General features: G+C 58.0%; 1 protein-coding gene across 2 annotated transcripts; it reads right to left on the reverse strand.

Annotated features, from left to right (window-relative positions):
- Window positions 1–898: 898 nt before the first annotated feature.
- AJUBA (ajuba LIM protein) lies at window positions 899–9,568 on the reverse strand. Of its 2 annotated transcripts, none has more exons than XM_004584682.2 (8): window positions 8,178–9,568; window positions 5,602–5,703; window positions 4,280–4,347; window positions 4,124–4,186; window positions 2,985–3,115; window positions 2,848–2,899; window positions 2,093–2,161; window positions 899–1,663 (listed from the first exon to the last, which is right to left on the reverse strand). In XM_004584682.2, the coding sequence occupies exons 1-8, from the start codon at window positions 9,214–9,216 to the stop codon at window positions 1,538–1,540; spliced, it is 1,650 nt and encodes a 549-aa protein (XP_004584739.1). In that variant the 5' UTR covers window positions 9,217–9,568; the 3' UTR covers window positions 899–1,537. The 2 variants fall into 2 exon arrangements, with proteins under 2 accessions (XP_004584739.1, XP_058522190.1); XM_058666207.1 differs by lacking the exon at window positions 8,178–9,568 and adding an exon at window positions 6,848–6,903.
- Window positions 9,569–13,258: the final 3,690 nt, after the last annotated feature.

Below are 13,258 nucleotides of genomic sequence, written 5' to 3' on the forward strand. Positions count from 1 at the left end.
AAACAACCACATGTGCGATTTACCCATTCACATCTTTAGGAGTCCTCGCTGCCAGGCTTGTCTGTTGAATATGTCTCAAACCAAAAATTCACCTAGAGCCACCTGGCCAGAAATGGTTATCAAAGCTGCAGCTCTCCAGGATGGAGCAGAGGACCCCTGGGATTGTTTCTGTGGTCGTGGTCTGGACAACCTCTCCCGTTAGTCAACTCCCGCCTGCCCCTCCACGCCCAGCCCAGCCCAGCCTCCGGATCCCCCAAGCAGGCATCTCACTTGTAAAAGGATATCGGTTTACATGATACATAAAAATGATACACACCATGTCTGCACCCATTGTATTTATTGCTAGAAACTTTAAACTTTTCTTAAAAAAAAAAAAAAAGTGGTTGAAAATTAGATAACATAGAAAAAGACATCCATAAGGTAGAAAGCAATATTTTCATTTACAAAGTGCTGCAAATTTGATAAAATGTTTGTTGCTGAGAATAACTCAGAAGAGCTTTTGAATGAGTAGATAGAAATTCTTGAAACACCTGAAGCATGACAAAAAAAGAGCACACCTAAGTGGACATAAAAACACTCCCCGAATTGGTCATTAAGTGAGCTGGACTTCAAGCCAATACATTTGTGAGTTGGTTAAGAGATCTAGCTTTAGGTGAACTAGTTTCAGCCAAAATGACTAGAACCAAATCAAACTGGTTCTTCTGCTGCCAGCACCCCCAAAACTCGTTGTTTAGGAGTGGTGGCGGGTCTGAAAGACTTAGGACTGAGTGTGACACTGACCTGAGAAGGGAGTGAGAGTGCACGTGTGTGTGTGCACGTGTGTGTACAAATGCACCGACATGTGCACACCCTCAGCCGTGGGGCTGGCTTATAACTCCTGGGACGGGACGCCGCAATCAGCAAGTGTCACGCCCACACCTGCTCCTCACCTCCCCAGCCGGGAAGAACAGACACCCACTCGGCTTCCCCAGGCCCACAGAGTCCCTGAGAAACAGGCAATCCATGCAGCAGGCCCACCTGGAGCAGGTCCCTGCACCCCGCAGAGATGGGGCACTCTCCTGGTCCACTGGAGAAGGCAGCCAAGAAATAACTCATGAATAAGGACTGGGATTGGCAATTCTTCAACCAGGTAACAGACAGGATACTAAAGAAAATGCCTGGCTGCTTCCACACCTGATGGCACGTGTGGGGGCATGAGAGCAAGAAGCTCCCGGGACGGCCTCTCCTCCCATCACCCAGAACCAGAACATGCTCGCCTCATGCACAAACATGAACTTCAGACACTGTTCAGAAAGGAGCTGAGCCCTCCTAGACATGGAAAGCAGGCCGGTCACCCCCACCCTGGCACTCGGAGGGCGGCTCCTCTTCAATCCATTTGGAATGTTGGAATCTTTGGGTGTCTGGCCCTTGGGGCCCTCTCTATGTGGATTCTTCTGCCAGGTCCGCAGAGCGCGTCCCCTGCCTCGACTGGCCTTGTGAGGGCCTGCCGGCCAGAAGAGTCTGTCATGGTCGTGACGGCAGTGGTGAGGCCCACGGCTCAGATGTAGTTGGTGGGGGGCTGTCGAGCGTTGAGCCGCTGCAAGTGACAGCTGTGACAGAGCAAGTGTCCGTCCAGTGGGAAGCAGCAGCAGCCTTCCTCATCACTCAGCTGCATCCGGCAGTCCTGGGGGGAGAAGGCACCCGCTTCACTTCCGCTCCAGGGCACCTTGGGATGTCACCTGGACACCCGGGAGCAGGGGGGACGGGATCAACCCAGACTGGAGGGCCCGAGAAAATACCCCAGCTGGACACCAGGTGGCGCTGCTGCAGCAGGAATAATGAGCTAAACCCCCATTTCTAGAAGTTACCAGGAGTGCCTGGTCTGGTAGAATTTAAGCCCAGGGGAAGCCAGATTCAAAAGGAACTAGACAAACTAGGACCATGGAGAGGAGCTGGAGGACAGGAAGGGGAGTGAAGATCAGTCAAGGGAACGGGAACCTTCCAGGATTTCTGAGGCTTACACCGTTCCCCTGCAAGGCTGGCTGTGTAAGACTGGGAGATGATGGGAGAGGGGGAGGAGCCAAGTCTCCCAGTAGTCAGCAACTGCACTCACCTCACAGTGGTAACACTCGAAGTGATAATCTCGGTCCATGGATATCACCCTCACGATGTCCTCGCAGCCCTGAAACAGGCAGCCTGTGGGGCTGGGCACACATGGATGCCCCCAACTCCATCCTCACAACTCCTGCCCCTGCATAGACCCCTCCTTTCCAAGAGGAGGGGTACACAAAAGCTCCCAGAGCCTCTCTCTCAATTATCTGTAGCGTGCAAATAGATGCAAATCCAGAGCATGTCCCGTGTGGAGTGCCGTTTCTGTACCAGCCCTGGCTTGCTGGACTCCCCCACCTATGCGGCGAGCAGAGGGAAGGGCAGGGGGGCAGGCAGTGCAGATAAAGCAGGCCAGGCAGGGGACAAGGACACCCAGAAGGCTTGTTCCCCCTCTGCACATACCCCCCCCACCTCCTGCCAGCCCTGAAGACTCTTCCCATTTTTCTCCAGAGCGCCCCCACCCCCACCTCTGGGCTCTCACGTCCCCACCCTCAAAGGAAATCTCCTCTGGCCTGGGATCAAAGATGCGGAGCCTGGGGCCCGGGAAGGCTGTCAGACATGTCCAGGCCCGGATGTCAGGGTCAGTGCGGGTGACCCTGAGAGCAGAGTCACACGGGAATCTCTTGCGAGAACATTCCTTAGCGCCAGCACTTCCCGAGTGAGGCTGTGCGAGCAAGTGCCCTGGCCCTCCCCAGAGGCTGCAGTGGCGGCCCTGGCTGTCCCTTGGGAGAACCCAGACGGACGGATGGACGGACTGACCTCGGAGGGGAGGATGGGCTGGCCGCAGGCCGCACACTTTGGAGCATAGTTTCTGCAAGAGAGCAGGTAGATATGAGCTGTGCTTGGGGTGCAGGGAGAATTCTAGGGCCCCAGGGGGTCCACACAGGGAGACTCACTTGTGGTAGTCAGTAACACAGTACACCTGGTTGGAGAAGTCCACTGTGAAGGGGACGCCATCCAGGCACTTGTTGCACACGATGCACCGGAAGCAGCCCGGGTGATAGGACTTGCCCATGGCCTGCAGGATCTGGCTCGCAGGTAGCAGAACAGTCAGGCCAGCTCTTCAGCCACCCTCCCTGTCCCACCCTCTCCCCTGGTACCCCACCTTAGCCAGCCCCTCCCATCATCCCAGAGCAAAACTCTGTAATTTGTGGAGACCAAGGAGTCTTTCCATAGAGGTAGAAACCCTCAGAAAGCACCCCCTGCACACACAAGGCCCAAAAGGAGGTGCTTAAAAAAAAACCCATGGGGCCTGTACAGTGGCATAGCAGGCTATTCCTTTGCCTACAAGTGCCTGTCTGCATTCCATTTGGGCGCTGGTTCATGTCCTGGCTGTTGTCACTTCCCATCCAGTTCCCTGTTTCTTGTCTGGGAAAGCAGTAGAAGACGGCCCAAAGCCTAGGGACCCTGTACCTACATGGAGACTAAGATGAAGCCCCTGGCTACTGACCAACTCAGCTGTGGTTGTTGGCAGCCACTGGGGAGTGAACCAGTGGATAGAAGACCTCTCTCTGTAAAAATCTGCCTTTCCAATAAAAATATATAAATCTTACAAAAAAAAAAAAAAAAAAAACCATACCTGGATGCTCCCATCCCTCCCCATTCTGACATTTTTTAAAATTAATTATTTTTTTCCCCACTCTGACACCTTATTATGATCTCTGGTGAAGGGTCGCAGGTAGCTTTATTTTTTAATTTTTTTTTAAGTGCTTCCCGGGTGAACAGCCAGGTGGCCAAGGCTGAGACTCACTAAATGTCCCTTATACCCCTTTCTACAGAACAGAAAATGCCAGCTCAACAGGGAAAGAAATGGGATTAAGTCATACCCTTCCCCATCTCCCACCCTGCTCTGCTGGCTTGGGCTAGGTGGCCTGGGGGGGGCAGAATCAGGAGGCCAGAGCCTGTCACGTGGGGACAGGGGTGTCACGGGGCCAGCTGCTCTGGGAGGGAGGGATGGTCACTGGCCTCCTCTCCCTTCCCCCAGCTCCAGCCCGCCCCCCACCCCTCCCTCAGCTGCGGCTCCTCCTTCACCTACCTTCTCCAGAATCAGGTGGCCACACACACAGCACTTCTCTGCTGCCTCCTGGAACCCGGAAAACTAAGGAGAGAGAAAAACCAACAAGAGGACGGTTTGGAGCTGAGTGGGGTCAGGCCCAAGCGTGGGAACCAGGGCTGGGGGGCCCTCACTCACCAGGTAGTCTTCTTCACAGTACACAGAGCCGTTGACACTGTAGAAAGCCTTGCAGCGCAAAGTCCGGCCTGGAAACACCAGAGAAGGGCTCAGACGAGGCGGTGGGCCTGGAGTGCACTGGAACGTGCCCTGGGGCACCTGCCCTCCCCGGCACACAAACAGCCTGAGTGATGCAATTCCAATCTGCTCTGGTCTCATTTCCACCAACTTTCCCACTCCTCTGCTCGCTGCACCTCCAGCCCTCCTCCCCTTACAACCGTCTCCACTAAGCAAACAGGAGAGCAAGGCCACCTGGCGCCTCCAACCAGCCGAGATGGTTAGGGCCTCTCTGAACTGGATGCTGTGCCATTTGCATAACGAAAATCCCAGGCGCACAGGCCTGGCCCTCAGGCCTTTCAGCCATGCTCTGGCCAAACCCTGTCTCCAGGGTCCAGCTCTTGCGGGGACTGCTGGGGACAAAGTGCTGTGTTTGGGAGTGCAGCCAGGCTCTTCCTTCCTGGCTGGACCAGACCCGCTTTCCCCAAGCTTGGAGGGACCCAGGGTCTGCAGACAAAGGCGGCCCATTTCCGTGCAATCAATACCCAGGAATGGGGGAGGAGCGAGGCCGAGATGGAGAATGGGCCGGCTCCCCACCTTTTGCCTTCTTCTCATCAAAATCTCCCACTTGCAGCTCTGCCCAGGGCTTCAGCAATGCTGCCTTAGAACATCACGGGAGGTGGAGAGGAAAGAGAGGAGGGCACACAGACCCCATGGAAAGGACAGACAGACACAGGCGAGCCGGGACGCGCCAAGCGCTGGAGTCAACCAGGCAGAGATAGGCGATTAAAGGTTTAGCGAAAGAATCAGAATGGGTAAGCAGTGTGGAGGGGAATGAGGGGGCTGGGGGGAGTTAAGGCCGTCCTGAGCACCCCCTCCTGTGGGCCTCCTGAACCTACAGCAGCGGGCATTCCTGGAGCGTGATGTCATCAGCTTGGCATGGCCCCAGTGGCCTGCACTCTAGTGAGGTGGCTGAACTCTGACCAGCCAAGAGAAACCCCCCCCACACACACACCCCACTCCCCACTCCTCCAGCCCATTTCCCCCCCCACCTCCTACCCTTCCCACATTCCAATCTTTCACTGTCGTCCCAGGCAACCCAGGCTGCCCGAGCCCCACCAAGCAGAGAGGCCTGAGGGCGGAAGTCCAGGCTGGGCAAGGCAGTGGGGAGGCGCAAGAAAGGGCAAGCCAGGGAGGGGAGGAGGCAGGTAGGAGGGGACACACAAGGGGCACCTGCTCTCGTTGGGCTCGTTGGGCTCCCCTAAGCAGCTGGCGGGCACACTCACCGCAGGAGCAGCAGACAAAGCACTGGGTGTGGTAGAGGCTGTCCAGGGCCTGGCAGGCGTTGCTCTGGCCGTAGATGCCCTTGTTGCACTTGATACAGGTGCCTGGGGGAAGGTGGAGGGGGAGGAGAGATTGTCAGCTTCCCCTCGGGCTCCCCCAGTTCCACACCAGGGACTCCAAGGTCCCTTTCCTGCCTCTGGGAAGAGAGGATAACAAGGACTGGGATGCAGCAAGAGTTTGGTTGGACTGCTCCATTCTCGTTTAGCTGGTTCATCCACAGACAAGATCCAGGCATCTCTGTATCTAGCCTAGCACCTGACATCCAGGAAAACCATCGCATTTCTGCTGCGGAGAAAGCTCTGGACAAGCAAGGTCCATGGTTCGATGTGGGGGACAAATGCTCAGAGAGGGCTTGGTATTACTTGGGGTGGAGGATGAGGGACAGTCAGTAGCACATGGGAGGGAGCCAACTTGGCAGAGTCTCTTGGGTCTAACTGCTTCACTGCTGGGGGACACCATGACCGCCCTCCACTGCAGGCTTCCAAGGAGAGAGAGAGGGGCGATCTGGCCCATCAGAGGGGATTCCTGGGCTGCTGAGAACCCAGGGGGTGTATTCCAGGGACCTGGGTTGGCACACCACCCCCTCCACCCCATCACCTTCTGGTATGGGCACAGGGCTGAGCACTGAAAGGCGCTATCCCAACATCCCCCACTCTCCAAGATGCCTGCACCTGGCTCGAGCAGCCGCCTCTCCTGGGTGTGTTCTTCCTTCCCTCCACTCCCCAATTCCAGGCCCATGAGTGAGGGCTCAGGCCTGTCTTTGGGGAGCAGATCCCAACGAGCCCGCCCCACCTCTCCCCCCTCCCTCGGCACACTGCCACCCTCCCTGCCTGTCGGGGCCCATCCCAGGCTTTGCCCAGGGGCTTGGGAGCCTGTGCAGCAGCTGCAGCAACTGATGGGCCCGGGCCTGCCCTGCTCCCACCCTCTGGCAGCTGGGGAAGTCTGCAGCCAGGGAACAGGGCCCTCCCGAGGGGCCGCCTAGCAGGGGCTAAGGAGATGGGAACAAAAGGGCTCTCCTCTCAGGCTCTGCCAGGAGACACCTGACCCTGGTCAGACTCCCTATCCTCATGCCAGGGGGGGTTGGGAGGAGAGAGCTCCAGGACTGCCATGCCACAGGGTACTCCTGCCCCAAGCATTTGGACACTTTGCAAAGGCCAGGGGAGAGCGTCCCAGGCATGTCTGCCTCACCTCCTCCAAGCCAGCGCACGCACCCACGTATACTTCAGCTCTTCCTGCCATTTACTGCACTCACTGCATTCCTCTGCCCTTTGGCTCTCATGGTTCAGCCAGACTTCGGTCCCAGCTCTGCCTCTCCTGGGCCTCAAAAGGAAACTGCTAAATGGGCCCTGTCACTTGGTCTCCCTTGATCAAAGTGATTTAGCATCATGTACCCCAAGCTGGGCTTGAACTATGGGGGGTCCCCTTCCAGCCAGCTGCCTCAGAACTTCCTCCCCAGCAGTTCCCTTCTGCTCTGCGGTGGGGGGTCCGGGACAGGGAGACAGGTAGAGAGGTGAAAAAGAGAGGTTTGGGAAAGGGAGGAAGGCCACCAACCCTGGGGGCTCAGCCCTTCACTTCCACCACCAAACTCACCTTTCCTCACACAATCAAGTAATGCCCGAGTTTGGGCTGAAACATCCTTAAAGACCCCAATATCCCCTCTGGCTGAGCCGCACAATTCACCCAAACTTCCTCCGCACATTGGGGAGGGACAGGAAGAGGCTGTGGTTAGCCTGAATTGTAAGCGGGTGGACGCGGGTGGCTATTCACCCAGGGGGTGAGCTTGCCCCGAGGGTTCACAACTTTTGTTCTGACTTCCGGGAGAGGAGTGTAAATGGGGGCTGGGGGGCACCAAGGGCCAGCACCATCAGGTAGGTAAACGTCCCCACTGGCAACCCTGCTGGGCTGGGCAGCAACTTGGTTCTCCCCCTTCCGTGCCCGGGCGCGTTCCATTTCCCCGACAGCGGCTGGGGCTGGGGCGAGCACCCCACCCCTGCACCCCACCCCGCGGCCGCAGCCGCAGCGGGCCCTGCCCGCGGGCACCTGGAGCGCCCGGGCAGGAGTCGGCACGCACGCGGCCCGCCCGCCCCGCCCCCCACCCGCGCATTCCCCGAATTCCTGCGGGCGGAGCCTGCGCCGGGGTGGGGGCGCGGCGCGCCGAAGCCTGTGGGGACACCCGCCGCCCAGGGGGAGCCAGCTGGGGTGGGGGGGAACACTCTCATTACCCGCACTAGGATGCCCCCCTAGGAGGTGGCCTACTGCGACCAATCAAGGCGTTAACGCCTGAGAAGCTGGGGAGGGAGACTGCGGCTCACAAAATAATCAAGGCCTCTGAATTTAGCAGGCACGAGGGTCGTGTCCCTGGGAAAATCGGTGCGAAGGGGTCAAAGCGCTTTGGGGCCCGCCCCCGGCCATCCCTCCCGTCGGCTGTCCAGCTCGAACGACCCCGCTGGGCAATCCGAGACCCAAACGCCGCGCCGGCTCCCTTCAAGTTCCTATAAGCACTCCCTCTCTTACTCACCAAAGTAGTCCTCTCTGGCCTCCGGTTCTCGCATCCGGGCCCGGGTGGCCTCGGGGACGAACGGACCTGGAGGTTCCTCGAGACCCGACGGCTCCAAGCAGGAGGGCTCCCCACGGGCGGCGGCTTCCCGTCCGCCCGTGCCCACCGTCAGGCGCAGCAACGCTGTCAGCTCGTCCTGGTACCGGGCGCCCGCGGCGCAGTCCCCATAGCCGGTCACCGAGTGTCGTCCCGGTTGCGCCCCGCGTCTCTCCAAGGGCCCCGCCGCTCCTACTCCGGCCCCGGCCAGTGCTCCGGGACTGCCCAGGGCCGGGGGATACGAGTGGCGGCTTTCCTGGCAGCCGAACCCCGCGGGCCGGTGAGCGCACAGTCTGTCCAGCGCGGCGTGGAGCTCCGGGTAGGCGGACGGGACCCCTCCGGGGGAATAGCCCGCGGGCGCCCCAGGCAGGGGTGGGCCGAATAGGCACGGCCCAGCGGGCAGGGGGCTCCCGTGGCGCTGGTCGTAGCCCATGCTGATGCCGCTGGTTCGGTTGCTGCAGGGCCGGCTGCCTCCTCCGGCTCCGCCAGCCGCCGCGCCGTCCAGCAGCAGGCTGCCCCGGGGGCTGGACGGCTTACTCGCGTCGCTGGCTGAGCTACTGGCGAAGCTGGAGCGGGGGCTCAGAGCCGGAGCCGTGGTCTCCAGCCGAAAATCGGGGGGCAAGGACTGAGGTAGAGGCAAGGCCCGAGTGGGCGGCGGTCCCCCGGGGAAGGAGCCTTCGTAGCGCGGCGTCTCAAAGGAGCTGCGCGGGTTCCATTCTGCGTCCAGCGGTCCTTGCTCTCGGGCGGGTTCCAGCGGCTCATCCCCGGGTCCCCCAGCAGCTCCTCGGGACCCTGACTTCCTAGGTGCCCCGAGCCCACTCAGACGCCCCTTGCCCGGCCCGGGGGTCCCCTCAGCCCCAGACCGGCTAGATTCACCCTTTCTGCGGCCGAACTTGGCGCTGCCGGAGTCCGACAGTCTTAACTTCTCCAGCAGGCGACTGGCTTTCTCCCCTAACCGCTCCATGCCCTCGGGTCTGGGGCCTCCGACCCCCTCCCCGCCCGGCACCCCGCAGCGTCTCGGCGGCCAGGGGCTACTTGGTCCCTGCAGCCGGACTCGGGTTGCCCAGGGGCACGGGGTAGGCACCGGGGCTTAGCGGGGAGCGGCCCGGCTGCCCCGCGCCTGGGACCCCGCAGCATCCCCCGGCGGGAGGGGCAGCGTCCCTCCACACATTGCTGGCGTGAAGCGGGATAGCCAAGGCCCGCAGCTGCGACCGTCCGGTCCGCAGGTCTGTGGACCCACGCGTCCACTCGCCGGGCCCCCGCCCCCTCGCTCTCACGCTCGCTCGGCACAGACCAACTTCTCCCAAACTTTTGTCTGCCTGGCCGGATCTACTTTCCTGGAGGGGCGGAGCGCGGCGTGCGCGAGAGCGAAGGGGCAGCGCGAGGGGAGGGGGTGGTGGCCAAGCAGGGAGCGCGGATGCGTCCCGCGACGAGGGGTGTGGGGGGACCCCCTGGAGGAGGAGACTCAGCCGGCGGCAGGGGATGCGGGAGCCTGGGCAAGGAAGGGGCAGCCAGGACGGTTACGACCCTCAGGAATGGGAACGGGACGGCGCGTTGGGGACCGGAGGGGGACTCTTTGTCTGCAGTTGGAATGCGCGGAGGGGCACAGCGAACGACGCGCTCCCAGGCCGGGGCGACGGGAGGCATGTTGTGCGCAAACAGCGTGACTTTGTTCCTAGTGTGGGCACTGTGGGAGTGCTGGGCAGAGGTGGGCACGGAGGGTGGTGGCGAGGCAAGGAGAGGCAAGGAAAGAGGAAGAAAGGGAGAAAGACGTTCGGAGACGACGTGTAGGTCAAGTGGAGCCAAGAGTAAGAGAGAGAGGTGGAAGACAGGTAGCAGAGCCCGGGCCAGGGGAGGTGTGCGAGGCCCCGGAGACAAAGGACAGCACGGGTTTGTCCGGAGGGCATGAGACACTGACAAGCTGTAATAAAAGACCCTGCTGGCTTTCTAGACCCGCGGCTGTGGGATGCTGGAGAAGGATGGAGGTGGAGGGTGGGGAATTGAGCGCGTTTGCAAGAGAGCAAGGGGGCAGGTTCCGTGACCCTACCTTGACAGGCAGGGAGATCCAGTGTCTGTATGAAGGCTTGGGGACTAAGCCCTACCTCCAGGGTAGGTCAGGTAAGAGGCATCGCAAACACCCCATGGTGTTGGGAGATGAGACTTTTAACTGGATGTTAGAAGTAGAAGGGTCAGGAATAAGGAGAAGAAAGCCCTGGCTGGGCCGTTTTAGCACCAGGCGCCTTGAGTGGGGTGTGTAGGGGGCATTGTAGCATAGTGCGTTAAGCAGCTTTCTGGGACTGCAGCATCCCACACAGGCCCTGGTGAGTCCAGCTGCTCCACTGCTGAGCTAGCTCCCTGCTCATGCACCCAGGGAAGCAGTGAAAGGTAGCGCAAGTGCTCCAGCCGCTGCCACCCACCTGGGAATTTCTGACTCCTGGTTTCTGCCTGTTCCAGCCCTATCATTTTGGAAGTGAACCAGCAGACGGAAGAGTTCTTTTGGCCTTTTTCTCTCTCTGTCTCTCTGCCTCTCTCTCTAATGCTTTCAAATTAGTAATTTTTTTTTTTAACTTTAAGCCAGTCCAGACTGTGACATAGGGACTGGGAAAGTAGAATGGAGAAGGAAAATGGGTCATTTGTATAGATAGCGAAGGAGTCTGGAAGTTATAGGTAAATAGATCATATTCTTTTATTTTAAAGATTTATTTTTATTGGAAAGGCAGATATGCAGAGAGAAGGAGAGACAGAAATATCTTCGGGCCCGGCGGTGTGACCTAGCGGCTAAAGTCCTCGCCTAGGAAGCCCCAGGATCCCATATGGGCGCCGCTTCTAATCCTGGCAGCTCCACTTCACATCCAGCTACCTGCTTGCGGCCTGGGAAAGCAGTCGAGGACGGCCCAAAGATTTGGGACCCTGTACCCGCGTGGGAGACCTGGAAGAGGTTCCTGGTTCCCGGCATCGGATTGGCACACACCGGCCCGTTGCGGCTCACTTGGGGAGTGAAACATCAGATGGAAGATCTTCCTCTCTGTCTCTCCTCCTCTCTGTATATCTGACTTTGTAATAAAATGAATAAATCTTTAAAAAAAAAAAAAAAAAGAAAAGAAATATCTTCCATCCACTGATTCATTCCGCAAGTGACTGCAACAGCCAGAGCTGAGCTGATCTGAAGCCAGGAGCTACTTTTGGGTCTCCCACGTAGATGCAGGGTCCTAAGTCTTTGGGCTGTCCTCCAATGCTTTCCCAGGCTATAAGCAGGGAGCTGGATGGGAAGTGCAACAGCTGAGTACGAACTGGCGCCTATCTGGGAAGCCAGCGCATAGAAGGCAAAGATTTAGCCACTGAGCAATGGTCCTAGGCCCAGATCATATTCTTTTCATTTCAAAATTCTGCACACCTTTTATCATTGTGATGTAGCCTTAGGGAGTAGGGGAAGAAACGAGGGTCTCATCTTTGAGGGAATTCATTTGGCAGGAACCACTTTGGCTTCTGTGTCCTAGCTGCTCTGTGTAAACTCAGGCTCCTGGGAATCAACCTGTCTCTGGTCAGACCTACAGCGTCTTCTGGCCCGAAGAGATTAGGCTGGAATCACTGGTCCCGGAGGGAAGGACTCGGGGTACACTGAGAGCCTGTTGTGAGCAACGTCTTTAGAACCAGCCATGCGGTTCCCCCTCCCTTCTGCTCTCCCACGGGCCAGGAGAAAGCTGCAGTCTTCCTTCTAATTACTCACATGCAAAACATCCACACAGTGCTTTAGGACACCAGCGCTTTGATCCTCCAGGGCGAGAGGGAGAGAGTGAGTCTTAGGAAGAGTTGAGAAGCCAGGCGGGAGTTAGTGGTGGCAGCAGTGAGCACCCATTTGGATAATCATAGCCTGTGGTGGTAGGGGCCTAGAGTGAAGGGGAGGGCCCGGCGTGGTGGCCTAAAGGCTAAATCCTCCACTTACCTGCACTGGGAATTCATATGAGTGCTTAGTTTGTGTCCTGGCTCTTCCACTTCCTATCCAGCTGCCTGCTGTGGCCTGGGAAAGCAGTAAAGAACAGCCCAAGCCTTGGAACCCCAAAGCCACACAGGAGACCCGAAAGAGGCTCAAGTGGCCTCTTATTTTTTAGGGATTTATTTATTGATTTATTTTTAGGGATTTATTTATTTTTATTGGGAGGGCAGATTGACAGAGAGGAGAGACAGAGATCTTCCCTCTGCTGTTTCACTCCCCAGCAGCTGCAATGACTAGAGCTGAGCCGATCCAAAGCCAGGAGCCAGGAACTTCTTCCGAGTTTCCCACACGGGTGCAGGGTCCCAAGGCTTTGGACTGTCCTGCACTGCTTTCCCAGGCCACAAGCAGGGAGCTGGATGGGAAGTGGAGCAGCCAGGATATGAACTGGTACCCATATGGATCACACCAGTCTCCTAGGATATATACCATCTTTTCTCTCCCAAACCAATGCAAGCATCTTTCAACCAGCGCTGCCTGAGATGCTCTCTGAGGTGTGTGACAGCATCTTCTCCCAACATCATCCCTGCAGCTGCTCTGCTATGGGAATGTAGAAATCTGAGTCTCTTGCTGCCCCTGGCCTTCTTGCTAACTCCTCCACCTTTCAGGTGCCAGTTGGAATCTCCCTTTGAGAGGGGCTCGTGCAATGGTTCTACAGGCTAATCCTCCACCTGCAAGCACCAGCATTCCATTTGGGATCCAGTCTTGTCCTGGCTACCCCACTTCCTATCCAACTGCCTGTTTATGGTCTGGGAAAACTGCACCGCAGAGGATGACCCAAGTCCTTGGGCACCTGCGCCCACATGGGAGACCTGCAAGAAGCTGCTCACTCTGGATTGGCTCTGCTTCAGCTACTGTGGCCATTTGGGGAGTGAAGCAGTGGATGGAGAGGTTGGTTTTTTTTTTTTTTTTTTTTTTTTTTCTCCTTCCTGAAAGTCTGTCTTTCAGATAAAATTTTAAAAAGAAGAAGAAGAAAGAGGGCCTGGTACGATGGCTCAGTGGCTAAATCCTCGCT

Source organism: Ochotona princeps, chromosome 6 (genome assembly GCF_030435755.1).
Source record: "Ochotona princeps isolate mOchPri1 chromosome 6, mOchPri1.hap1, whole genome shotgun sequence".
NCBI classification, from domain to species: domain Eukaryota; kingdom Metazoa; phylum Chordata; class Mammalia; order Lagomorpha; family Ochotonidae; genus Ochotona; species Ochotona princeps.